Source organism: Corvus hawaiiensis, chromosome 20 (assembly GCF_020740725.1).
Source record: "Corvus hawaiiensis isolate bCorHaw1 chromosome 20, bCorHaw1.pri.cur, whole genome shotgun sequence".
In the NCBI taxonomy this organism is placed as follows: Eukaryota; Metazoa; Chordata; class Aves; order Passeriformes; family Corvidae; genus Corvus; species Corvus hawaiiensis.
In genome coordinates this window covers 1,311,740-1,338,320 of record NC_063232.1, presented here as the reverse complement: position 1 = coordinate 1,338,320, position 26,581 = coordinate 1,311,740, and the positions used below count along the sequence as shown (strand labels likewise).

The 26,581-nt window shown below is 57.5% G+C and overlaps 1 protein-coding gene across 4 annotated transcripts; it reads right to left on the bottom strand.

Moving 5' to 3' along the window:
• Positions 1 to 5,189: 5,189 nt before the first annotated feature.
• HNF1B (HNF1 homeobox B) lies at positions 5,190 to 26,387 on the bottom strand. Of its 4 annotated transcripts, none has more exons than XM_048325008.1 (9): positions 26,029 to 26,387; positions 21,432 to 21,631; positions 19,917 to 20,181; positions 19,229 to 19,470; positions 13,090 to 13,253; positions 10,269 to 10,404; positions 9,969 to 10,160; positions 9,461 to 9,579; positions 5,190 to 7,077 (listed from the first exon to the last, which is right to left on the bottom strand). In XM_048325008.1, the coding sequence occupies exons 1-9, from the start codon at positions 26,364 to 26,366 to the stop codon at positions 7,057 to 7,059; spliced, it is 1,677 nt and encodes a 558-aa protein (XP_048180965.1). In that variant the 5' UTR covers positions 26,367 to 26,387; the 3' UTR covers positions 5,190 to 7,056. The 4 variants fall into 4 exon arrangements, with proteins under 4 accessions (XP_048180965.1, XP_048180966.1, XP_048180967.1 ...); XM_048325009.1 differs by having other exon boundaries at positions 10,269 to 10,401; XM_048325010.1 differs by having other exon boundaries at positions 19,917 to 20,103.
• Positions 26,388 to 26,581: the final 194 nt, after the last annotated feature.

The window sequence follows — 26,581 nt, the reverse complement described above, 5'->3', positions numbered from 1 at the left end:
CCCATCCTGTGCCTGAGAGCATTGTCCAAATGCTCCTGGAGCTCTGGCAGCCTTGGGGCTGTGACCATTCCTTGGGGAGCCTGTGACCACCCTCTGGAGCTACTGGGGTTCTTGTCACTCTGCTGCTCCTGCTCTGAGCAAGGTGACCTAAAGCCTCGCAGAGAAGGGCCGCTCTCAGGTGCCATCTGCAGAAACCCCACAAGGCAAAGGATGCCTCAATGTTCTCTGTCATTGATCCAAACCTCCTCGGAGCCTCCTCACAGGGAGTTCCCACTCCAGCTGCACCACAGCAAACAGGAAACATCTGCCCGTGCCAGGCTAAGGGGGTATCAACCTCCCAGCCACAGCCACCTTGAGGGGGCAACAGCACTTACTGCAGCAGCTCGTGCCTTTCCCTGAACCCCCTGCCCTGGCTGTACGTGCCGAGGAACACGGCGCTTCCAGCACGCCGGGGCTGGATACAGCCACAGCAGAGGAGGGAAGGGCTGCCCATTCTGCCTGGAGTGACTGGCAGGATGCCCACGGCCTGGACTGGGATGTGTGGGAGAGCCCAGGCTCCTGGTTCCATTTGTTATCCTGGCAGGAGTCCCTGGGACCGCAGCAGGTACAAGTGGGTGGGGAACAGCTGGGCACTCTCCCGACCCTGACACAGCCCCATGCCTGCGGGGCTCGGGGATCTCTGGGATGGTGCAGAGCAGCTCAGCTGGGATGTGTCCCTGGGCAGGTCATTGGGCTGTGCCCGAGGCGTGGAGCTGAAATAAAACCCCGTAAAATGGCAAAGCAAATCTGGTGAGTGCGTTTATTCCTTCACGTGCACACCCAGGTCTGAGTTCCTTACCTGTAGCCGTGGGCTCCTGGAGAAGTCCAGCTAAGCCCGCATCTTCTGTGTGTGTGTGTCCATCTGTTCCACAAGGGTAAGGCAGGAATTACAGGACAGTGGGACTTCTGCACATGTGCCCCCCACGCCCTGCCCTCCTGCTACATCATCATCACTAATATGCACATAACAGTCAATTAGCCCGGCCGAGCGCACTCGTGACCTCTGATCCCTGCTGTGTCCCCCGATCCATTAACAGGCCCTCAGCCCTTAGCTCTCAGTATGAATTGATGTAGCATCCATTCTCTTGCAGCAAAGAAACATGCGTCCTCATTCAGCTGTCCATTTCCACTTTCTGTTCCTTTGTCCTCCCCTTCTGTTCCCTGTGTTGCTAACCTGGTCACCACTTCTTGACCCCACGTCCTTGTCCCTCCCAAGGGTGTTGTAATCCCAACCACTACCAAAAAACTTTTACTTTTTTCCCCTTTACTCACATCTTATTTAGCAAAAAATGGTTTCCAGCAGTGTGGGAGCTTTGATCCCCTATTCAAGAAATCCTTGCAATGTTTTTTTAAAGACTTTCTTTCTAAGGCAAATGAATTCTTCATAAAGGGGGAAATGGTGTGCTGGTTGGGCTCTGTTCATCTGAGGAAGACAAACGATCTGTTTTATTACTTGAAAAGCATAACAGTTGAGTGTGTAGATTTGTGATTTATCTGTAATTAAGAATCCATTTGAGCAGCATATTAATTACAGAGAGGAGAATTAATTTCGCTGAGTAGGAAAGTAAAATCAAAGTTCCTTGAATTAGAAGACAGCATAAAATGCCTGAGGCTTGGGTTTTCCATGGCTGTGCATTACGCCTACACCGGGACAGGACAACTCTAGGGCACACTTGAGTTTTTTGACTTTTTTTCTCCCTGGGTCAGAGAAATAAAGTCCAGGGCCTCAGAGACCTCTCCCTGCCAGTGCTGGTGGCTCGCACGGCATTCCCGTTCTGCCTGGGCTGCTCCCACTGTGCCGCACACGCCGCTCCTTTGCCTGGGGGCTGCAGCGGGACCCATGGGTCTCCCACCAGCCGCAGCGGGGGGAAAAGGATCCTCCAGGATTAAATGGTCCCTTGGCTGCTGCGGGGAGCCCAGGCATGGCGGGGCAGTCCCCGGAGCTGCAGGAACAATCGGAGATGCACTGGAGCAGGCAGAGAGGTTTTCTCTGGATGCTTGACTGCGTTTTGAAGTGTTTGTGTGCAGTGCCTTGGTTCAGCAGAGCAAACTGTTCCAGAGCTGTTCTGCTGGTCTTCCTGACTCACATCTCTGCCCCCATCAAACCTTTTCACGGACTGGCGAGGATCTTCTGCGAGCACATCACGGACACCCCACGTCAGCGGGAGGTGGGATCAGCGCACAGTGCCTGGCACAGGGACTCCTCGGGCTCCGCTCCCTGCCCCGTGGCCAGACCGCAGCGGGAGCTGGCACCGCCCGCAAACAGCCCGGCCTCCCGAGGCCAGCACTCTCTGCATTCCTCTCTGTGTACTCCTCAAACTCTGCCACCAGCCCGCTCAAAGGCTTCAAAGGCTGAGCCTGTCTGCAGCGCGCAGGGAGTGACAGCGCTTTCCCCTGTGACCTGTGCCGGCAGCGCCGGGACCTCAGGGCAGCCGTGTGCGGGCTGCTGCCGTGGCGAGCACAGCCCCAGCCTCGGCACAGCCCCACGCTGCTGCTGCTGGCTTTCCTGCTGACATTCCCGGCAGATCCGGCCATCTGGCTGGACTGGCAGAACGGGTTTGGAAAGCCCGCGTGTGTGAGCTGTGCTGTTGTGCAACTGCGCCGTCCTTACGTGTGCACACGCTCTGAGAGACGATTTATAGTCACTGAAATCGCCCGGCTGCATGTTGGTGTCCCCGAAGAGGCCCATCTGATGCCTTCACGGCCAGCAGAACATCAGCTCCTTCACAGGGACTTCCTGAGCGATCCAGCTGTTTGCTGCTGGGCTGTGTGAGCCGGACTGGCTGCAGCCCAGCCAGCACCAGAGGCCTGGGCAGCCCCAGCACTGCCCTGGCAGCAAGGTGGGCACCAGCACCGGGCTGCTGTCACACACCTGGGCACAGGGACCCGGGCACCAGGCCCCCAGACCTCAGCCAGCATGCAGCGTTGGGCCCTGGACAGGGTTTCCCTGGCTCCGTTCCTCCCACAGTGACGGAGGTGATAAGCCCAAGGAGCCCTGCTCCGAGGGACGGCCAGAGCCCCATGCTGAGGGCTCGTGCTCAGGGTTTGATAAGCCCTGTCGTGACTCTGGGGCAGGCAGCGAGGGTGGCTCACCTGGTTGTGACCCAGTGACTTTGCTGGCAGCACTGACGGCGCTGCAGCACAAACAGGAGGCGGTCGGGGCATGGGATTTACCCATCGGGGCAGCTGTCACAGCTGTGCTCTCTTCGGAGGTGAAGGAGAGGTCATGCTCCTGCCCAGCCGTTCACATCCCACCTCTGCGCATCTCAGGTTTCCCTGTGCTCTTCCCCTGCTCCTCAGCCCATGGACTGGGGAAGGAGCATGAAAACAGAGAGCTTTGTGTGATACCTCCATGGATGGAGCAGGTCCTTGTGTCACACAGACCCTCAGCAGCCCTGACCACAGCTGTCACCCTCTGACCCTGGCAGTGCTGGGATTTGGGGGATTTCCTTTGTACCCACACCTGCACTTTAAATTAAATGCAGCCTTGTCCCTGTGCCCTGCCAGGATGGAGGCTGCAGTTCACATGAAGAGACACTGCTAAAGCCTCGTGGCAGCCTGTGGATCATCACGTGCAAGGAATTCCCTTATAAGCAGCTTTGAACTGTAAAACAATCACTCAGCCCTGTAAAACTGTATTGGTCATAAATGAACTTTGTCATGGTTCTGCTGGTTTCTTTGCTCCATAACAACTGCATCACCCACAAACACCACGTGCCTGACAGCAACAGCAGGAAAAGGTATCTTCCAGGAGCTTCATTTGACATGACATCGCATTTTCCAGCAATTTAATGAGGCAGCCAGGGCACCTGTGGGAGCAAACACCCCACCCAGAGCTTCTCCGAGCAAGGTGAGGTCTGGCCAGGGACAGCCCCAGCCCCAGCCCAAGCCCAAGCCCAGCTGCTGCAGAGGCTGCTCTGCAGAGTTTTGTGTGGTATTTACCATCCAGAAAGGTTTCCTCAGCCAGAGGTTAACTCAAAATCAGAGGAAGCTTTCTCCCCACACAGGTATGCGTAGCACCCACAGCATCCTTAGTAACCCGTCCTGCTTCCCCCCTTCCCAGATCCTGCTGCCCAGGGATGGGAAGTGACAGCACACAAGGCACTGTTCAGCAACTTCATAAACCCACACCTCTGGGGAAAGTACCATCTGTTATTAATCATTCGTTCTACTCACATTATTGACTTTATTGTGTCTGCTTCATCACACTCTGCTCCGTGGGAGTCACCTGCTCCAGCTGTGTCTTCATTTGCTTGTATCCTCTGCCCTTCTTCCCCTTTTTTTTGGCTCTGTCCCCTCTTCCTTCACCACGTCCCTCTCTGGTGGGGTCAATTCTCAAAGCCTCCTTTTCCCAAAGTTTTCGCTTACCTTCTCTGCAGAGCTGACTGGAGAGCAGCACTGACCCTGGACCAATTACCGAAGGGTTCTTCATACCCCAAGCTCCATCCTTTCAATCTGTGATCCTCTTACAGCTGGTGCAGAAATCAAACCCCAAAAGGTACTGCATAAGCTCAGCTGCAGCAGGTCTAGTGCTTTTCTCCCACCTGCATCCCACTGGATTGTCCATTCCTCCCTCTGCAGGGCCAATTCCACCTGGATTTGCATCAGCCAGGGAAAGCTTAATCCATTAACCTCACAAAGGTTCCACCCTTTTCCACTGCTGTGCTCAGAGTCACTCAGCTCTGTTAGCTCTCCACAATCAAGGACCTTCAAAAGCTTTCCAGCCCCTAGAGCACACCCTCCCACTTCCCCCTCGGGCTGCACTGACCCACGGGCTCAGCATCCAAAGCGGATGGGGCTTGGCTTTGGCACTCCCCTCCTAACTGGTTTGCTTAGCACTTGGCTGCTTAAGTTAGCAGGGGATGAGGGAGGAACCGTGCTGGGCTAAGGGCAACATCATTAGGGCATCATTAGGAGGGTGAGGACACGGCTCTCCCCACCTCCAAAAGCCTCCTGCGATCTCTGGCTGATACCTGGGGATTCACAGGAAACACTGGGCTCCTCACATCCAGGCAGGTATAAATGGAGATGATCATTGCAAGGGACAGCAGGAGGGACACACCACCAGCCTGTGATCCTGTCAGCCCCGCCTCTGCCAAACCACCACAGATGATCACTGTGGAATTCACAGACCACACGGCAGCAAGGACTCAGAAGAAATGGTGTTTAATTATGGTATACATTAAATTAAATGTAATTCTGAATATTGCTCTCCAAATTCCTGATGACTTATTCACCGTAGGGCAGCTCCAGTCAGTCCCAGCGAGGGTGAGGGTCCCACTGTGCCAGAGAAACTGAGTCAAAGAGCCTTTCTCAGCCCAAAGAGAGCATCCAGTGTTCTCCTTCTTAGCATGGTTATTTGTCCATGGGCACCTCTGCTGCTGTCCACCTCTCTAAATCCCTCTCAGCAGTTGGCACATGCCACAAAGTTAGTGAAAAATCAGCACAACTGGGGAGTATTAGATCCCTTTACAGAGGGGAGCATGTACAGAGGAGCTCGTGTCTCACAGAGGGCAGACGATGCCTTTAACAGCTTCCATGGCTTCAGGAGGTTGGACTTGGGCACCCAAACTCCTCCAGGGCTCTGGTGTCTGTTCTCAGCAGGTGCCTGAGGGGCTGGACGTGCCCTCACCGCTGAGCTGGGATCATTCACAAGCTGGAGATCTTGCTGTGGAGCTTTCCATCCAGGAGCCGCTACCAGGTGAGACAAGGCAGCAGCTGGAGCGTTCACACCACAGCCCAGATTCCATCCATCCATCCATCCATCCATCCAGGGCACCGCGAGGATGAGAGCACCCTGTGTGCTGGCAAGGTTGGAGCCAACAAGGCTCATCATCAACTGCTGAAGGCAGGAAGAAGCCACCTGTACTGGCCATTTACTGGGCAGGAGATGAGGCAGTAACTGGGCACCCAACCCCTCTGTGCCGAGGGGGGAGAAAAGGGAGACAGTCTCTGAACCCCATCTGCAGAAGATCCCATCAGAATTCCATGTCCCCTCATTCACTTTGTAGCAGCAAATGCTCCAGGCTCACCTGGAAGCTGCTGACACTTCCCAGCAGCTGGATGTGTTCACCAGGCTGCCGAGTCCTTCCCCACCCCACCAGAGCCCATCTCAGAGTCCCCAAAAGCGGGAAAGTCCACTGAGGTTAATTCGTAGTCGCAGTTGTCCCCACATGGATCGTCCAGGTCCTGCTCAGCTCGCCCTGTGCCCTTCCCTCACGTGGGATGTCACCATGCAGGGGACACGTGTCTGCCTGTCCTCCTGCACAGCAGAGCCCGGTGCTGCCTGACCAGTGTCCTTGCCAGGCCCAGGATTGGAATTCACTCATATAAAGGAAAAAGAGAAATACAAAACCAAAACCATCCTCAGCTCTGACCTTTACCATAAAAAAAAAAAAAAAGGAGAAAGAGAAGATATTCAGGACCAATATATACAGATGGGGGAATTGCACTTAATTACAGTAGTTTACATCCATTGGACAAAATTTACTTCTTTTTTATATAAATCTCTATGTATAGGAGTGGGGAGGGGGGAGATGGAGCAGACTGTACCTGTATTTACAGTTTAATTGGCTCAGTTCAACAACACATGCAATTCCTCCCTCCAAACGCCAAGTAACAGACCCCGGTCCCTCTCAGTCCGCCTAGTGGAGGAGTATAACTTATATATGATCCATCTTCCCCTTCTACCAGTTCCCAGCACAGCTCGTGCCTTGTTCCTCGGGAGAGCCTCTTGGAAGGCAAATACTTCAGAAAAACAATCCCCAAGACACATCTTGGAAATACTGCGTGGAGGGAAGGAGAGGCAGGTCCCGGGTGGGCCCCGCGGCTCCGGGCTGGTCCCCGGCGGGCTCGGGAGGGCTGCGGGGAGCCTCGAGCCCCGGCTCCGTGTCGGGCTCCTCGCTGCTGGGCTGTGCTCGGGCAGGCGACTCCTGGGCTGTGAGCGCAGCTCGCCGGCGGGATGTTGTGGAAAATAAGATCCCGTTGCTATGTGCAAAGGCAGCGAGGTGTGGAGCATCACCAGGCTTGCAGGGGACACTGCGGAGGGAGAAGGAGCAGCACAGTGAGCGGCGGGGAGCGAGGCAGGAGGAGGAGGAGGTAGCGCTGCAAAGCATTCGGAGGCATCACCTCCTGCACTCCTTCGTGACCTTGGTGGTGCCCTGCTCAGCCCCGAGCCCTCCCTGGCACCCCTGTGGGGGAGGCAGTGGGAAAATACTTTCTTAGCCAGCTATTGCCACCCCCTCCCAAAAATAAATAAATAAATAAATAAATAAATAATAATAATAAAAATAATAAAAACAATAATGGGGCCTGTTTGTGCCCAGGCTGTTGCAGAGATTGTACCACGCAGCCCAGGAGCAGCCAGACATGAGGCTGAGTTCGGCTGGAGTGGGAGCAGCGCCGGGGGCTCATTGCTGACCCCCAGCATCGCTCTCACCTCCAGGGATGGAGCCGAGCAGCCCCCACTGCCACATCCATCCCACTGCAGAGGCCCCTTCTCCATCCCTCTCCATCCCTGGGGTCCCTGGTGGGCAGGGGGCTGGGGAGGGGGGTGACCTTGTGGGCTGGAGCGCACAGCAAACATCGTCAGGTGGAGATAAGGAGACGCCAGGAGCCTCCCGTGACATGTCATTAGGGACTGGCTGTGGCTATCAGGTGTTTGCCAACGTAATAAACATGGTGGCTTGGACTCAAGCGTTGTCAAAGGAACCAGGAGGTATTTGCCCCTTCCAGGTCTAATAACAACATCTGATAAGAGACCCACAGCAAGCGAGGGGAGAGCTGAGGGGTGACCAGGGACCTCCCCCAGCTCCATCCCCCCCACAGGACCCAGAGCAGCCGCCTCCACCACGGAACAGGTTTTGGGGCCTGGTGGGGGCTGCCTGCTTTATACCGAGGCAAAGTGTGGAGGAGCCAGGGCACAGCCCCTGGTAGCCCCAGTTGATGACAGAAATCCAAATCACCAAAAATATTCAGGTATTTGAGCAATTTTGGGGGGTAAGCAGCATTTATGGGGCCTCCATGGTGCGTCTGTCACACTTCATTCACCTCTGGCTAATGAAACCAGTAAGCACCAAGAAAGAAATCCATGTCCAAAAATAAATTTTTCCAGCTGTAGCTTGGGCTATGGTTGGTAGGAAAAGAGACCCTGGAGGCTGGGAGGGTTCTCTGTTGGACACAGGAGTCAGACCATGCCCTGGTGCTTGCAGGATGTTTATCATGTATTGGGGGTACTGGGGGGGTGGGTGCCCCTTCGTCGCAGCAGGTGAAGGGTCCTGGCCCCATATGCCCCCTCCTGAGCCGTGACAGCTCCTCCTGCTTTAATTAAAGTGCAAAAACGTGATGGAGGCAGAAACTCCCGGGAGCCCCAGCCCCGTGGGCAGCGCTGGTCAAGGTAGGGTGATCGCAGGGCCCGGGGCAGCGGGGATGGCCGGGCGCTATCTCCCTGCCAGGGACATTTCCTGTGTCCCGGGGCTCCCGCGGCCAGCCCGGCATCAAAGGCAGGAGAACTCGATTAATCAGGGGCAGTTCGGGCTGAGCGCGCAGCAGATGGGCCGATAAAGCTGCACGGAGGAAATGGAGCTCGGAGGGGCGGCCGTGCCTGAGTGGTCACCCTGAGACCTGCAAAGAGTGAGACCTGGGGGGTGGTGTTCCTGACCCCTTCCCAAGCACCCCAAATCCCCCACGTCTGCCCTTTGCAGCCCCAGCCCCTTCCTTCACCCTCTCACAGCGATCCCGGGGGATCTCACAGCAATCCCACACTGTATTTACTCTGTGGTCATTGCAGACATTTTTTACCTGTCCCCTGTCAAACCTCGTGAAGAAAGTTTATCTGAATGCAAGTTCAAGGCTCTCTCTTATTTATCTAGCGATCAATAAGGGCCACATATTTCCCACAGTCCCCAGATCTGGCTCTCAGAAAGGGACTATTGTCTAAGGAAAACCTCACACACCTGATTTGAACCAGGATAAGTCCAGCCTTACACCTGCAGTGGGCAGATGATAAAGGTTTATGGGCTGGGGGAAGCTGGGGAGCCTTGGACTCCACTTGACTCCAAGCAGGGTCGATCCCCCTGGACACAGGCAGCAGAGCCTGCTTGGTTCTACTTTCTCAGCCCCAGTAGGATGCTCCCACGCTCATGGAGCTGCCCCAGGCATGAGCAGGGCCCAGCTGGTACCAGCAAGTGTTAGACAAAATTGCCCAAATCCCCATCATGCCACCTGCAAGCAGGTGTTTTGGAGCCTGTGAAGGGGCCGGAATGGGGTTCTCATCCTCAGCTTCCCACATGAGTGCAGCACAGGCAGCAGGATGGGATCTCTGCTACTGCCACCTCCAGCCCCATATCCAGAGGGGAAAAAGCTCCACTCCACCTTCACCCCCCACCCCGTGCCCCCTCAGCCACCTCTGTGGGGCCATTACCTGCTTACTGGAAGACATATTGGTGAGCGTGCTGATGCTGCTGGTGTCCGTCACCACCATGGCCGAGGGGAAGCGGGAGGTGTGGGAATACTGGGGAGGCTCCTGTTTGTGTGCGTACACTGCGGACAGGAAGGGCACAGCTCAGGGAAAAGCCACCCCCAGCCAGCAGGTCCAGGGATGGGAATGGGCAGCATGGAGACAGGGATGAGCTAAAACAAGCCAAGGGAAGAACCCAGCACTTCCCCGCAGGTCACTGCATTCCCAGGCAGCAGCTCACCCCCAGAAACCCGTGGGGACTGAGAGGCTGTGGCTGGACCAGACAGATGGAGCAGGGGAAGGAAGGGATGGGACGGGATGTGACCACCCCGCACTGCTGAGCATCCCATGAGCTGGAACCATGAGAGAGGGGCAGCAGCCAAGGGTGCCAGCTTTGGGCAGGGGAGAGCAGAAGCTGATTTCCCATCTGAATTCATTTCCAGGGCCCTCCGCAGCTCCCGCTGAGCCTTACTGTGTGAGTTCTGCAGCTGGGTCACGGTGGCCATGAAGGGCTGCTGTGTCATGTGGCCGGGGGACTGCTGCATCAGCGGCTGCTGGTGTGGGCTGTGGAGCTGCTGGGAGAACTGGACCGGCTGCAGGGCTGCCAGGCTGCCGGCCACGCTGTTGATGACGGGAACACTCTGAGCCTGCGAGGTGTTCAGACCTGGGAGCAGGGAGAGAGCAGAGCAGGGACGTCAGTGCTGGCAGGAGCAGGCAGTGTCCCCTCCCTGTCACAGGGCAGGGCACAGAGGCCACCTCGGGGTGCACTTACTCTGGGCGATGGCCATGACTCCCGAGAGCGGCGTCATGATGAGGTTCTGGGACTGCTGCGGGTTGTGGTGGGACAGGCTGTGGATGTTGGTCAGGGTGCTCACTGGGGGCAGCCCGCCCCCCGACACCGAGAGCTGCTGGGAGCAAGGCAGGACAGGCACAGTCAGAGCACGGCCACGGGGTGCCCCAGCCCCCTCCTCCACTTCATGGGGACATTGGGGGATCAGCAGAGCCCCCTCCTCAGAGGGGAGCAGGCTGCAGTCCTGCTGGGGCTTCACCCCACACAGCCCCCACGGCCCCAGGGTGCAGACCCCAACTACAGCACCTCAACTTCGTGTTAATAAACAGCAAAACAGCAGGGAAGGACTTTGCTGGCACTGGCTTCCAGCTCCACTGGAGCACGGCACCGGGACATGGCACATCCCCAGCCTTTGCTGTTTTGTACCCCAAGTCCAAGCTCCAGCCCTCGGGGACAGCTGAGGGCTCTCGACACTCATTAACTTCTAACAACTGTGCTTGTAGGGGAAAGTGGGACCTATAGACTCGGGAAGGTGAAGAAAAATGACAGAAAGCAGATTAAAAGGGCCTCATAGTGATGATCTTAGTCACCAACCGGGCAGGATATTGGTGAGACAGGGCAGGTGTGCACAGCCAGAGTCAGTGCCTGGGGTTTCAGGCCAAAGTTTAGGGATCAGACAAAGGCACTTGGCATGTGCTGCGAGGACTGGAGCTGGTCCCCAGAACATGTAAGTGCCTTATTTCTTTAATTGCTGCCCCTTCCCCTAATCCCTGTCGTTAGCCCTCTTGCACTGAGCGATCCCCGCGGCCCTTCAGGTGACATTTCTGGACACCAGTTCCGAGCACCTTGTTTATTTTGCACATGTGAGCTAGAGATAGCAATTGAAACAAATCCATCAATAAATTCCAAAGCCCGGGAGTGACTCACATTTCCTGATCCGGTATTTTCCACTTTCAAAGTCCCTTCAAGGCCGGGTTACACCACACTCGGCTGCACAAGTCAAACAGCTCCCGGCAAGCACGCGCGGCTCGCCAGCAGCCCCAGCTCCTCTCACGGGGTGTTTAGCCCCACAGCGCTGCACCTGGATTGTGCATGACTGGAAAAGACCCTCCAGGCACTGGACCCTCAGGGCAGACCCTCTGGCACTAACTCAGCTGAGGCAAACACTGGAGCATGAAAGAGTGAGCCACCAAAGATTTCTGGAGCCTCAGTAATGCTCTTTCCTGAAAGATGCAGCAACTTCCTTGGCAGCTCCTTGTTTCATGTGGGGCATTAAAGGCACATGTTTACTTACTAGAAACCACAGCCTACAGCATATTTCTATTAAATCACTTGCAAGCACCAGCTAGCCCTGCCTAGAGATCAGAGATAAGCTGGCAGAGCCGCGGTCCCGCGCGGTCCCCACGGCGCTGGGCAGTGTCTGTGCCGCGGGGAGAACTCAGCAGGGCTCTTCTGCTGCACTTTAGCAAGTGGATTTTCCCGGTTTAATCTGCTCCCTTTCCTTCTGCCGTGCTGCCCAGCCCCTTCCAGGGGTCTCTGCCCCGGTCCCAGGAGCTGGCAGGGGGTGCTGGCATTGCCTCGTCCTTGGGGACCCCCCGCCCTGGGCACGCAGTGCTGCTGCCACCACCGCCTTTATCCCTGACTCATTTTATGGCTTCCAGGCTGAGGGTTATGAGGCTCAACACGCCCCTGAGGCGATCTGGGCGTGCTGGGGCAGAGGGAGTGGGCTGGGGGGGCTGGGGTGTCACTCTGCAATGTCCCCCCAGCGTGGCAGGGTGAGTGCCAGAGCCCGAGGGACTGCACGGAGACCCTCTCCAGCCAGAAGGAAAGGCACAATGAAACGGTGCCAGAGCTGAGGGAGGGGATAGTGAGCCCCTCCATGGCTACCCAGCTTTGCCAGGAGACCGACGGGATGGCCCAGGAGGGACAACCCTCTGAAAATGGAAGTGAAAACCGGGGAAGAACCGGCTTGGCCCCGTCACCCAGTGCCATGTTTGACTTTCGATTTCAGCAGGAAAAAAAACTCCTCCCGGAAAAGCAGCAGCTGCACGCAAACCTCTGCCAGCCTGCTCCAGGGGCGGGCTGTGCTCTGCTATCACATCCCATCCCGTCCTGACCCGAACCCCTGTACCCCCTCCTTGCCCTGCTCCTTCACCCACTCCTCCAGGGGCTTTGCACCAGGAAGGGGCACCCCGAGTGCTCGAGCCCTGCCACAGCCCTGCAGCACCAGCATGGGGACATGTCCTGCACCACAGGGATGCTGATGTCACATCCCTGCTCCTGCCATGCTGACATTGACGGTTCTGCCCAGCAAAGCCCCGGCAGCAGAGCCCCAAGGACACGGCAAAGGGGATGGGGAGAGGCAGGAGCTGCGGGGCCAGAGCCAGCACGAGCAGCTTCAATCCCCTGGGTGATGCCCCGGGGCAAGAACGTCCCTGCTCGCAAGGAAAGCTCTTCCCCACCAAACCCCAAACTTGGGAGGGCTTAGGGAAAAAGTAATGAATGAGTATTTTATCAATACCATGTCATAGCAGGAGAAAGCAAACAGTGATCCACCCAGCACGTTCAGCCTTCGATCAATGAACCCCCGGGCTCTGCCAGATCCATCTCGGAAAACACTCCGTGTCCCACCGGGAGCGCCGCCTCGCAGGCTGGCGGTGGGGACAGTGGCACCCTCTTCCCCCACAATGCCCCATTGTTCAGCCTGGGCCGCGTGTGAAACCCGGGGAAAGCGTGTTTGCTCTGCCCGCTGGGCCCTCTTATCTTATCAGCGCCGCCGCCACAATGGGCCAGGTGTACTCACCATTTTACCGTCGGGAGAGAGCAAACCGTGGCCCGGGTCCAGGCTGGCCGGGGAGACCTGCTGCAGGACGGCCTGGCTGGTGGTGACCATGGCACCGCTGCCGTGGTGGCTGATGGCCCCCGAGGACGCCGCCTCGCCGCTCGCCGCCTGGCTGTACCGGACCCCTGCAAAACACCGCCGGCGCTGGCATCACCCTCGGGCACCGGAGAGGTGTGCCAGGGCTGTGCCGACCCCCTCGGAGCCTCCAGCCCTCCCACGGTGTGTGGCACAAGGATGCAGACGTGCACAGGCTCCTAAATGACACCCGCGAATGACGAACAGAAGCGAGAGCACTGAAAAGCGTGTCCCTTCCTCCAGCACCGCTTCCCAGCTTCTCCCTGACCGCATCTCCTGAAGTTACAGTGAGCAGCTCCCAGATCCATGGCTCCCACTGTTTTCTCAGCCCCTTCTGCATCCGATTCCCTCCCGACACTCTCTCTACAAGTGTATGATTAACAGGGCACCGCAGCAAGGCAGAGGGACCAGACACACACCAACCCCCAGAGCAGACCCCAGCCCTCTACTGCCCTGGAGTGAAATCTGGCCTGAGCACAGGCCTTCTATATAAATATATTTAATTTGGCTGAAGCAGCCCGCACTGATAACCATATGATCAGCCATGTGTCATGGAAAGGCATCTACAGATCACAAATAATTAACTGAGGAAAACCCATGGGAAACAAAAGTGTCTTTTACGGGGCTGCCTTGACAACTACGGTGAAAAGCCATTTATTAGGAGGAGTCCAGCCCTGTGCTCCCAACCAGATTTACTGAACTGCCCTGGGAGTGGATGATGGACGGACAAACCACGGCTCTCCTAGGAAAAAAAACCCATGGTGGCAAAGCCCATCTTGCCAGCCACCGTGAGCATCATCCACCCGTGACCCCCAGCCACTGCACAAGGGCACTGGGGACACCTCCTCCAAATGACCATCACAGGGGAGGTTCAGCCCATGGCTGGCTCGGTGAAGGATGCTCTAAGGGCTACTCTGAAATTAATCTCTGAACCAAGGAAAAGCAAAGAAATAAAAACGGGAGTCCAGGAGTTCCATCAGCTCCAAAATCATCTGCCCGAGCACAGACCCACCCAGACCCTCCACCAAAACCACAACACAGTCACTCCCTAATCGCCTCCAAATTTTCCCCATCAGCTGGTCAAACACGTCCCACAGATAGGAATCTCCTCACGATGTCTGGTTCCTGATCATTTCCCAGCAAACCCCTTTATCCCTGATAATAAAAGAATGTCCTCTGGCAGGTGGATATTTGCCGGCCCGAGTGGACGTCCCTGCCATGAACAGGGTAAACATTACTCAACCCGGGCACTGTCACACACATTCTTCCCGCGGCCCCGGCCCCGCGCAGAGGGTGCTTCACTCTGGGCCGGGATCCCGGCGCTGCTTAAACAATGGGAGGGGAGATAAAATAAAGCCCTTTCTTCTGGGCGCGATCTGAGAGATAGACGAGAGCGCAGACGGCTCCTCTCGCAAAGGAAATCAGAGTTTCTGCTGTCCTCAAGCTCTTCTGGGTTCAGTAAGAACAAAACACAAAGTCCATTTTAAATGCAAAACCGTGCCCTATCCAGCTGAGGGGGTGGTAACTCATGAGCCGAGCTACCCAAAGCTGTGAAGTTGGCTTTAAAACACACAGGAGGTTAAATGCTGATTTTCAAGCTCTTCCTTGCAACCCCAAGGACAAGACGTTGATTGTTTGAGGAACAATAACCAGCGCCGAGATTCCCTGATAGGCTGGGGACTGAGGTTTTGGGTCTCTAGATAAAACCACTGAAGACTCTGTGTCTTGATGAAGAGTCTTGATGAAGATTAACTCTCCCCAGGAGAGCGAGGCTGGGCTCTGGGGCTGGTGACAGTGGTGCCACTCCCCAGCCCCACCAAGGACCCTGCTCAGAAACCACTTGCTGCGCAGGGAGAAGCCTTCTGCCAGGGCTTCATTTAGGAAGCATCTATCCTCACTGGGTTTCCCCCATTCCCACAATGGGAAGGGTGTCATTATTTATGTGTCCCCAGGGCTGGGATGGATTTGGGCAGGTCAGATCATCAATGCTGGGAAGCCACTACAAGGCACCACTGCCATAACACACGGAGCTCCCTGATGATGGGGGTGCCTTTCCTCAGCTCCCCAGGCCTCCCTCAGTCACTGAACCCTGGGATCCAGCCCTCCCCTGGCAGCACAACCACTGGGCCCTCCCCATGGCACCCCCACATCTGGGGTGAATGCATGGGGACAGCTCCAGCTGCTGGCACTGGGACTGAAGGATTCCTCCCGGAGCGAGCTGGGGGCTTTGGCATCCAGGGTTTATGAGCTGGGCCCAGACAGCCATCAGAGCCCCACACAACAGTTCTCCCGCTGCTCTCCTGTGCCTCCACAGCTGGAAGCAGCCCTTGTGCAAAGGGATTTATTCCCCCTCAGTCTCTTCCCGTGGCTGCTCAGGAGAGGAGCCTGGATGGGGATCACCAGGAATGGGTCTGGCTGTGGAGCCTTCCCTCCTCAAGGCTTTTTTTTTTAACTGGAGCTAAAGCCATAATATAAAAGTCTGTTTATGGGATGGGCCATTGTGTGGCCCCTGAGCTGCACAGCCTGTGAAATGTTTTACTGCTTTCCCCTGCCCCAGACGAGCCGCAGGGTCCGGCTCCCGTAGCCTTAACCCTGTTCCAGCCGACGGACGGGGACAGCAGCATGACATCCCCAGGGCAGGGGGGTCTTGTGCACCCACAGCTTTCCACAGACAGCCCCAGCACCTCCCGACTTCCCTGCCGCCATCCTCACCTCCAGCATCTGCCCCTTCCCCCAGCTCCAGGCTGCACTTCTGCCCCAAGCTTCACCAGTGTCCTGCGCATCACCAGCAATGCCAAACCCCAGAACAGACCCCAAAAAATCACCAGTGAGTGATCTGGTGGCAGCAGGGATTCAGCTCTGGCTCTGACTGACCCCCCAGGATGCAGCCACCAGTGTGGACCAGGGTGTGAAAGTGAGGTGAGAAAGGCAAAGTGTAATTTTTTGGGGTCACGCTGGACTCAGTGATGCTCCACCCATTGACACCATGGACAGCCAGGTCGCTGATGGGACAATTTCACGCTCCCAAAATTCAGGTCCAGGAAGCACCGAGGGCAGCTCTGATTTTTGGGCTGCCACTCAAATTGTCCCTAAAGTGTTAATCTTGCTCAGTTACAGAGGTGCATAGTTTATATCCATTATAAACCCGTTTATGGGGACTAGACCCTCCCATTTCGCTGCTGTCATAAAGTTCTAATTACCCCCATAAAACAGGGAAAAGCTCCTAACAGTGCACTGTACCCACCGAGCCCCACAATGCCCCCGACAGTAAAATATTACAACTGCTGGCACTGGGTCCCAGTCAGAACCAGCACCCCAAGGAACACCAGGGAGGATCCAGGTATAAACTGGGGTACCCCTGGAGAGAGGGTTTACTGATGGGCTCTGCTTTAAAGGAAAGTTAAAGCACTTAAATTGCCCTTTGGGTTTTAGGAAGAATCTCAGGGGTGGCACTGGGTTATTTTTATGTTTATCTCCATCTGTAGAGATATCAAAATGTATATATATATATATAAGTAATGCATTTTAATATATATGTATATAAATGTGATTGCTCTGATATCGCTCTGCTACTCTGATATTTGCAGAGCAGGGATGGATGGATGGATGGATGGATGGATGGATGGATCACACCCTGACCCCCATGGGCGTGGAGCCCCCCAGGACAGGCTGGAGGCGATGCTGTGGGGCCAGGGCTCTGCGGGTGCGCCGGGCGGGCGGGCGGGCGGCCCTTTGTATGCAGGGCGGGAGTGGGGGCGGGCAGTGCTTCCCCTAATCTCATCAATGGCCCAATTGTCTTCGGGGCTCTTGAAGATAAAAATGGCATAAGCCAGAGTCTACGGCATGGCACAGAGATAAAGCCCCGAGTGACCTTCAAATCAAACAGGGAACCAAGATCGCTGATAAAACCCAGAGTAAGGGAAAAGTCCAGCCTCGGAGAGGAGCCTCCGAGATAGAAAGGCTTTAAGTATTTACCTCCAAATAGTTAAAAACTACAGCTCGAGGCCTGACAGATGGGTCCCCAAGAAGAGACCGGAGGATGTTTGACTTTTACAGCTCTCATCCCTGCCCCGCTGTCATTCCGCCCTTTTGCAAGACCCCATTGATGTCCCAAGGAGAGGCGATCCCTCTTTGTCCACGGGCACGGGAGAGGTTTGCAGCTGCCCCACAGCTCCAGCCCCATCGTTTCCTGCCGGGGACGTCACGGGGGCCGGGCAGGGCAGGGGCAGTGTCCCAGCATCCTCATTAAGCTGTTAAGGCATTGAGCGGCCCAGACGCCGCCGCAGCGGGGCAAGGACAGTTCAAATCCCAGCATGGACAGCCAGGATGGGGTCAGCCAGGCAGCAGAGCCAGCACCGAAGGTGCCCCACCAGGAGTGGATCCCCAAACACCTCTTGGAGGAGGTTCCAGCAGCGATGGACCCGGTGGTGTTTTGGGAGCCGGAAGCCTCTCCCACCCAGCTTGGCTCAAGAACCCTGTGGCAACCATGGCTGAGCTCCATCCCTGCCTGTTGCCCCCCGAATCAGCCCTAAAACCCCACAGTGTCCCTTGCTGCGCCCATCTCCTCCTCCTCAGGATGGATACGAGCACCGACCGCCACGAAATTCCCGCAGCCAAGCCCTCCTGACCCCTCCGGAGGGGCCCTTCCCTGCAGCCATCACTCCTGCCCGGCTCAAAAGCCCCTCGGAATGGGCTGTCACCGGCCCTATAGCCACGGCCGGCCCCTGCTGGCACCGCTCCGACGGGAAAATAAAGGTTGGGGCTTAACGGCCCCGCAGCCCCAAGATAAATGCCCGCGGTTACAGTAATTGCTGTCCCCTAATAGAAGAAAACAAAGGCTCTCGGGGGGTGCCCCATGTGCGCTGGCAGGCCGGGGGCACATCAAAGGCAGCGGGGTTCGTTCAAAGCCCCGGCTTAATTGTCAATTAAGTATGCACGGGGGACAACGCCGTGACAATGCGGGGCTGCATGCTGGTGGGGCATTGTGAAGCCCGCCGCGACACCGAAAACAGCTGATTCTGCTGACAATGTGCTTGTAGGGCACCTTGTAAGCAATCAGCCGCTGACAGCAGGGCAAACGTCCTCCCCGTCCCCGCCATTGTGCGGGGCATTCCTGGGGCAGGGTCACATTTTGGTCACCGCTGGCCGGTCCCCGGGATGCTGCCGATTCCTCCCAGGGCCAGGAGCTGCCCACCCACATCCCCGGGTACCCCTCGGGGGCTGCCACCGCCTGCCAACACCCGAGGACTGGTGTCCAGCCACCCGCTGGCAGCGTCCCCAGTCCTGTCCCCAGGCACCTTGCCCTTCCCGCGGGGACTCTCCGCCACACGGGTTCCTTTCGATTTGCCTTTGTAACGAGCTGGGTGTGTGTTACGAGCCGGGCAGGGTCATTTCCAGGAGGCGGCTGGTTCCAGCCTCCCTGACCAAGCTGTGCCGGTGCCGGGGCTGTGTCCGAGGGGGACGAGGGGCAGCCGGGACGCAGCCTGCACCCCCAGCAGCTTCCCTCATCCACCTCCCTCCACTCCGGCATGGGGATGGTGCAGAGTCATGCACCCAGCCCGGGGTATCTCCAGCCCTGCAGCGAGGCCAGGACACACTGCCTGCCACACCTTCCCACGGGCATTGCCTGTGCACCCCCAAAACCAGTGCTCCCCAGTGCGCTGCATCCCAAGGACTGGCATCGGCACAACACAGCAGGCACAGGGCAGGTCCTCCTGCCCTGCTGGGCACAGCCTCTCCCTGCCCAGCCGAGCCCACACGGAACTCCCGTGAGTTAAACCAATCAAGCAAACACTGATTTATCCTCGGCGTGACGGAAACCCAGCCCTCACCATGTGGCTCGCCTGGCCATAACACTGCAGTGACAGCACGTGCTCCTCTCCATCACCATCCCCATCCCTCCCTGAGGCTGCAGCAGGGACCAGGGTGAGCATCCTCTCCCTGCGCGCGCAGCCCCGCGGGCTCAGCATCCCCATCCCCAGCCAAGCTCTGCCATCACCCCCCGAGCATCCTCGGCGAGGCTTACCTGGCATTTTGCTGGGAGGGGAGGCGCTGGGCTGGTTGTGGTGCGGGGAGCCATGGGACAGCAGCAGGTTCATGCTGTGCGGGGGCTGGCCCGAGCTGTAGGCGTCCATGGCCAGTTTCTGGCGGAAAGCCTCCTCCTTCCGCCGGTTGGCGAACCAGTTGTAGACACGGACCTCCGTCACCAGGTTGGAGCCCAGCCCGTGCGCCTTGGAGGGGGACACTCCTCGCTGCAGACACTCGGCCCTGCACGCGCAAGGGGACACGTTGGAGCAAGGGTGAGGCTGGGGGTAAGCAGGGGGCTCGGGATGACAGCAAATCTGGGGGAGTTTCAGCCCTTCCTATGAGCCCACCTGCTCTCTTCAACTACAGCCATGCTGTAAAGGCCATCCCCGGTCCCTCTGATACTGCTGGAACGCTGCAGCATCCCTGCACTATCCCCGCTGCATCCCTGCATCATCCTTGCAGCATCCCCATCACATCCCTGCCCTAGCACAGAGCTCACTCTGCCCCAAACATCACCCAGATGGGGAAAACACGGCAAGGAGAGGCCTGGCAGCTCGGCAAAGCTGTGCCATGAGCCAGGAGCTGGGGTGGTGAGCTGGGAGCCCAGCATCTCCCACAGCTTTCGGAAGGAAGGCTGAGGCTGTGCGGCAGGGGAGGCAGCACAGGCTGTGTGGGACAGCCATTACCTGTTGCACTCCTCCACCAGAGTCTCACGCTCCTCCTTGCTGGGGTTCTTCTGGCGCTCGTAGGCTTGGTACAAGATTTGCTGGGAGGCCGGCCCCCACTTGAACCTATTGCGCCGCATCTTCTTGCTGGGGGTTTCAGAGCAGGCGTCGTCGAGCTGGGCAGCCCCCTGGTTCTGCTGATTGAACTCTGGAAAGAGAAACAGCAGCTGATCCTGACTGCCTTTGTCTGTCATATTTCCACAACCCTGGACTGTCTGGTTGAACTCTGAAAGAGAAAGGAGCAGACGTGAGCTGGCCTGTAGCCGCCGCTCGGAGTCACTGTCCCGCGCAGAGGTGGCCCCCCCGTGTCCCCTCCCGCAGCACCCCGAGCCCATGGCAGCCTTTGGAGCAAGCCAGGTGCTCCCTGCCACCCATCCCGGGAAGGGGCCAGCCTATTGCCATCCCTGTTTAATGGGGAGGCACATGCAGGACATGCGTATGGCCATGCATATTCATGGACAGGGCCCCTGCCAGCCTGCACTTGTTTCGGGAGGATTTTTCCAAGCAAGGAGCTGGGCAGGACGACTGCAAAGCCCCCCGAGAGGGTGCCCCTCTCTGCTCACCCACAGCTCCCCTCCCACTCCCATCCTGGCGTGGTGGGACGCCGGCCCCGTGCCCGGGGCGGGCAGCACCAGAGGTGACCTTCGGCGGCCGCCTCAGCCCCGGCGCTTGTCACCACGGCAGTAAAGGGAGATTAATGGGAGGGTTTTATTATTCCCACTTTTGCAGGGGAATTCTCCCTCTTTTTATAATGGCTTTTCCCCCCGTGACGGGAGGGAAACACAGGGCAAGGCTGGAGCAGGCTCTGTTTGCTCTAACGTCTCAAGGTGTGTTTTCAGAGCAATGGCATTTGGTGCTAAACCCTTTTCTGCACTTCCCATCTGCTGGATTTTGCATCCTTTTGGAGGAGGGAGGCAGAGCCCTTCCCTGGGGGGTGTCAGTGCCTCTCAGGGCTGCTTTGAGCTCAACGGGACAGATCCCAGGGCAGGGAACAGCGAGAGAGGGGCACACAAGAATAGTCTGTGTTCTTGGTCAAAATCATCTGCATTTTAAACAGCACAGACTGCCCCAAACCCTGCTACAGACAGCAGCAATTCAGGGGGCTTTAATTTTCTCTCTCTACATTTTTTGCTCTTAGTTGAAAAAAATGAGCAGCCTTAGAAATAAAAATGAAAAGGGGCAAAGGTGGGAAAGGCACCTAATTGTGAGCCATCATTAATTGCTTTCCCAGCTCTAACTAATACAAACACCCTGAAATTCAGCTGTGTGGGTGAGCCAGGGGGAACCCTGCCACCAAGAGGGGCTCTCACCCAGTTTTCCTGTGCCTTAAATTCATTTTACTTGGAAAAATGTTTTGGGGAGACGCTACACAGCTGGAGTCCGGGGGCTGTGCTGGTACCCAGGGGCAGGACAGGGACACGGACACCCCTCTCCCCACCACCGTCCCCAGAGGCGAGCGCTGCCGCGGGTACTTACGCCGGAGGATCTCCCGCTGCTTGCGGACGTACCACGTGTACAGGGCAGCTCTCTTCTGGGTCTTCATGGGGGTGCCCTTGTTGAGGTGCTGGGAGAGGTGGGACTGGTTGAGGCCGGTGACATCCACTACCTCCCTCTGCGGGATGTTGTGCTGCTGCATGTACCCCTTGATCATCTTCGCTGCCCGCCATGGGTCCTCGCTGCAGCAAGGGAAATCAAGGGTTAATATCTGCTGCCAGGGAAAAGCCCCCAGTATTTGTTTCTTCCCATAATGGAAACCCTTCACTACTGTTACTATCATTACTATTACTATTTTTATTATTATTACTATTTCAGAAGGACACAAGATCCTTTGAGCGTATATTTTTCTCCAGGCCCCCAAAACAGCCCTGTCCCACCCCAGGGCTGGCGGGATGGGGGCTCACACCCACCCCGGGGATTGCCAGCCAGACTGTTCCCCCAGGGAGGGAGAAGCAGAGGATTCCGGTGTCCTGGTGGGACACACCAAGGTCCCATTAATGCCAGTAAAGCTCCTCCAGATCCTCCGCGGAGAAGCACAGCCCGTCCGTGAACTGCTGCGGCTGCGTTCAGCACGAGTTCTCCCTTGGAAGATACACACACGCCATGGGATACACACGCGGATGGGGATGGGACGCCCATCCTGGTCTCTTAATGAAGAAAGAGGAGTGCTGGGGATGCTTTTCCTGCCTCTGCTCACGGGTGCATCACCTGCACTGTGCCCCATGCCCCCAGGATCGGCAGTGGCTGGCAGGGACCCCTGCACGGCCACCAAGCCCCACCTGCCACGCTTGCTGTGTAGCTTCTTCCTTCCATTCCCGCAGGGATAATGATCTGAAAATCTCAATATCCCCTTAAAAGAGACCCTATTCCCTCGCTCCCACAGCTGTGCACACATCGACCATATGTGAAAGGGTGAGAAGCCAAGGTCAAACCAGGCACACAAACCCCAACGAGTCCCCAAATGCAAAACCGAAACCAAAAACCCCAAAAATGTTGAGTCATTCCTGATTATTATTGAACACTTGATCCTGTAGGATCTAGGGTAAATGACTCTTCTCTAAATCACATTACTTTTGCCCTTGGAGTAGCTGAGGCTGATTTAGGGAACAAACAAAATTACAGTTGAAAATCCAAATGCTGTCCGTGGCCTTTAGCTCTATCGAATGCCCAGTGTGCCAGCAGGCTGGGCCCACACACCTGTGCTGTATCCAAGACCCCTGGGTTTATTCTGGGCTAGAAGGAAGCATTTTAGCACTGAAAAATCGGCGTGAGCCCAGACCTGGTCACAGTCCTGCACTCAAATAATGCGATCCCCCAACGCCGCCCTTGGAGCGACCGTCCGACTGCTTTCCCAATTCATTACTTATTTTGGATCCTTCAACTTGTCAAGTGGAGGAAGAAAAAAAAAAAAAAAAAGCCCAACAAGTAGATTTCTTACTTTTTGTCCTGAATGCAGCTTGAAAACAAAGCTGGTTGGATCCACAGCAAAAGTACCGGAGCAGAGCCAAGCGGGGCTTTGTCACACCCCGGGAAGGAGCCACGGAGCCTTCCTGGAGTCACTGAGCCTGTGTCCAACCCTGCATCCTCCAGGCAGGGGAACCCCGCTGTATACAGGGGGTCCTTTCCATGCCATGGTTCCCAGGAGAAGGTGGGAAGGAAGGAGAAGGATGTGGAGAAAACATCCTTCCCAGCGGCACTGGGCAAAGCCGCCGCGCCCGGGCTGAGGGGCTCGTGCAGACCTTTGTCACAAGCGGTTCATGTCACCTAACTGATCCCACTAATTACTGATTAATAACAAGTTAATGAAACAGAGCTCATTATCATTTCTAAGAGCGGTTTGGTTCACCACCGAGCCCGGGGCAGCGTTTTCTCAGAGTGAAACCGTGAGCCAGTGAATCAGAGAACACTTGGAAAATGTCAAAGGAGTGACTCGCAGGCTACAAGCGAGATTTTGGAATTCAAATAAAATTTGGCAACGTTTTGGCTGGAAAAATACCTGAGAATTAGCAAAAAAAAAGTCCCAGAATTTCCCTCCATTTAATTATTTTTAAAAAGGCTTCACCTTGACATTTCCAACGTGTTTCACACTTACACTTTCAAAACAATTATTCAGCTCTTAATTTCTGAGCAGTGACTTTTCCTTTACAAATTAACTTGACCGTATTCAAAAGGGTTAAACAACCTGAAACCAAACCCAAACATTTTGTTTCATGTTAAACAAAATGTTTGGACTTGACCCAAAAATGAAACGTTTGAGTGTTTGTTTGGCCTCTTTTTTTTTTTCCTTTCTTTTTTGGTAACCTAAAAAGCCAGAGAGGAAAACCTTTTGAGTCAACACCAGCCCTTTTTCTTTGATTCTGTCACCAAAATGAAATAAAACCAACATTAATTGTCCAATCTTCAACACGACTTTACTTACAAACAAAACCAAAACCCTGACCCAACCCAGGAGTGCTTTCTAATACTGGAAAACCAGTTTATTGCCCTGGCTCCACAATCCTTCTCCACCAAAATCATGGAAAGGTGTGTTTTTCTTGTACAAAATTAGCTCCACAAAGCCTGGCTGCCAATGCTGCCCAAGAAAGAGTCGTTTCCCCACTCAGTCTCACACATAGGCGGGGGGCCAAAGCCTGTTCCTCTTCTCAGCGATTCTCAGACCAGCGCACCCATTTTGTCAGCCTCAAATCCAGGTAAATACACTCCACATCCTCAGAGAAATATGCCAAGAATTTATACAGATGGATTATAAACCCAGCTCCCTGCAGAAAAGACGTCCCTGGCCAGCATCTCCCTGCACACCAGGGCATCGGCTGCACCCACACTCCCCACACATTTGGGGGTGGCTTTGCTGGGTCCCCAGGCCTGGTGGTTTTCCCCAAGTCCCCAGCCCATGGATGGGATCTGGGGGCTCCTGGGATTTGTTATTTGCCTGAGTGGGGTCTGGGTGAGCCCTGGCAGGCAGGATGGGGCAGGGAGGGAGCCATGGGGTGTCTCTCCCAGAGCTGGGCTCTCCGTGCCACCGCCCAGGGTGAACCCACGGGGACCACGGCACCCTCCACTCCATGGGTGGGCAGCAAAGCCCAGACCACGGTCCTGGAGAGCTGCAGGGCTGAGCACCCCCAGGGGTGTGGGAATAGCCCGAGAGTGAGCCTGTCCTGGGGTCAGGACACCAGGGGAGCAGGAGAAGAGGGGGTTCAGCCCCCAAGCACGGCCGCGGTCGGTGTCTCCCAGCTCCCCTACCCACTCCCTCTCCAAGTACAAAGGCCTCTCTTAGAGCAAACACGAGCTCTTTGCAAAGGCTCCTCAGGGACATGTGCCCGCTCTTGTTTGCACCCAAGGCAAACTTTGCACGGAAACACCTGTGGGAGCACAGTGATCCCGGGGCTCAGCCTGCTCGGCACCCCCGGCCACCCCGGGGATGGATGTGGCCAGCAAGGAGGGCACAGGGGACAGGTGGGAGCACGCAGGGGTGCAGGGCTCCGTGGCAAGCAGGAGGGGTGGGAACCCATCAAGAAAGGTCTGCGATGGATCCTCCCTCGCACGGAGCCCCTGTGGCACCCGAGGGGCCCCAGCCTGGGCAGGCGCGGGTGACACTGCCCCGTCCCCAAACGGCACCGTCTGCCCTGCTGGTGCCGGGGCAGGACCGGAGCACGTCGCTGCCGCGGCCCAGGGATGTCGGGGGGGACTGGGGGCTGCCCCTGGGCTCTGCAGGCTGGCAGAGGGCACGGGCACACACGGGCGGCGGCACCGGGGCCGCGCCCCGGGTATCGCGCCGGGCATCGCCACAGGCACCAGACCGGCAGCGCACAACGGGGGAACACGGACGGACCCCGAGGCGTCCCCGCCGCACTCGGGGTGTCCCCGCGGGGCTCCCACCTGCTCGCACCGGCCCCGCGGCCGCGGGAGAGGCGGCGGCCGCCGCTTCCCCGGGGCTCCGGAGCGGGGTCGGTGCCACCCGCGCCCCCAAGGGCCGGGGCAGCGCTGCCCGCCGAGCCCGGGGCTGCCCCGTTCGGACCGGCCCGGCGGAGCCGCATCTCGGGACGGGCCGGAGAGGAGCCGCCGCCGTCGGGGATTCCCTCCTCCTTCCCCGCTGCCGGTCCGCTTTACAACCCCTGCAATGAATAACCCGCCGGCCCGATCGCCCTGATCGCGGCCCTTTGTGTATCTTTCTGTTGATGATTTATAGAAATAAATTAATAACGCCCCGGGCTCCACGTGGTGCGGTTTATGTTTGAGCCGCCGGCGCGGAGGGACGGAGCCGGCGGCCGGTCCGAGCCCCCACGGCCCCGGCACCGCCGGCCCCGCCGCGGCCCCGACGGGACGGGGGGACGCGGCCGCCGGGCTCCGGCTTCCCCCTGCCCGCTCCACTCCGCCGCGGGGCCTCCGCCACCGCCGGGCAAGGGAGCACCGGGACCCGCCACCGGGTGGGACACACCGAGCAGGGAGCGCCGGGACCCGACACGGGGTTCGACACACCGGGAACGGCCCCTGGGCAGGGCGCTTGGTGCCGGGGCCGTCGGACCGAGCGCCTGCGGGCGGACCCCGGCGCGCCGCGGGGTGAGCCCGGTGCCGGTACCTGATCATCCTCTCCACCTCTGCCCGCTGCTCCACGGCCTCCTCCGTGTTGAGCGACTGCAGCTCCCGGAGGATCTGCGGCGTGTCAAAGTCGTCGCCGTCCTCGGAGCCCTCGTCGCCCGAGAGCTTGCCCTTGCCGTGCCCGTTGGCCAGCGGCGGGAGGGCGGCCCTGCCGTCGGGGGGCCCGCCGGGAGACAGCGGAAGGCTCTCCAGCTTGACGCCGAAGCCGGCGGCGGGCACCATGTCCTCCAGGGCGCGGATCAGCCCCTCCTTGGTGGCCCCGGAGCTGAGCAGGGCGCCCAGCAGCTCCCGTTGCAGGGCGCTCAGCTGGGACACCATCCTCCCGGGGCCGCGGCGCGCCCGCCGCTCGCCTCCCTCCTCCCCGCTCCGCCCCGGCCGCGGCTGCTGCGGGCCGCGGGCCGCGCTCTACCAAGCCATGACCGCCACCATAAGGCATTATACCTTATGCAAATCAGCGCCAAGGCCTCTCCTCCGGCCCCCGCCCCGGCCCGGCACGGCTCGGCCCGGCCCTTAGCGCCCGCCGGGGCGGACTT

What these genes read in the sequence shown, in the direction of transcription:
- HNF1B (XM_048325008.1), bottom strand. Translation starts at nt 26,366, where the DNA reads ATGGTGTCCCAGCTGAGCGCCCTGCAACGGGAGCTGCTGGGCGCCCTG. An exon ending in CTGGTGGAGGAGTGCAACAG is followed by an intron (nt 19,471 to 19,916) that starts GTAATGGCTGTC and finishes TTGCGCGTGCAG; the next exon opens with GGCCGAGTGTCTGCAGCGAG. An exon ending in AGTCATGGCCATCGCCCAGA is followed by an intron (nt 10,161 to 10,268) that starts GTAAGTGCACCC and finishes CCCTGCTCCCAG; the next exon opens with GTCTGAACACCTCGCAGGCT.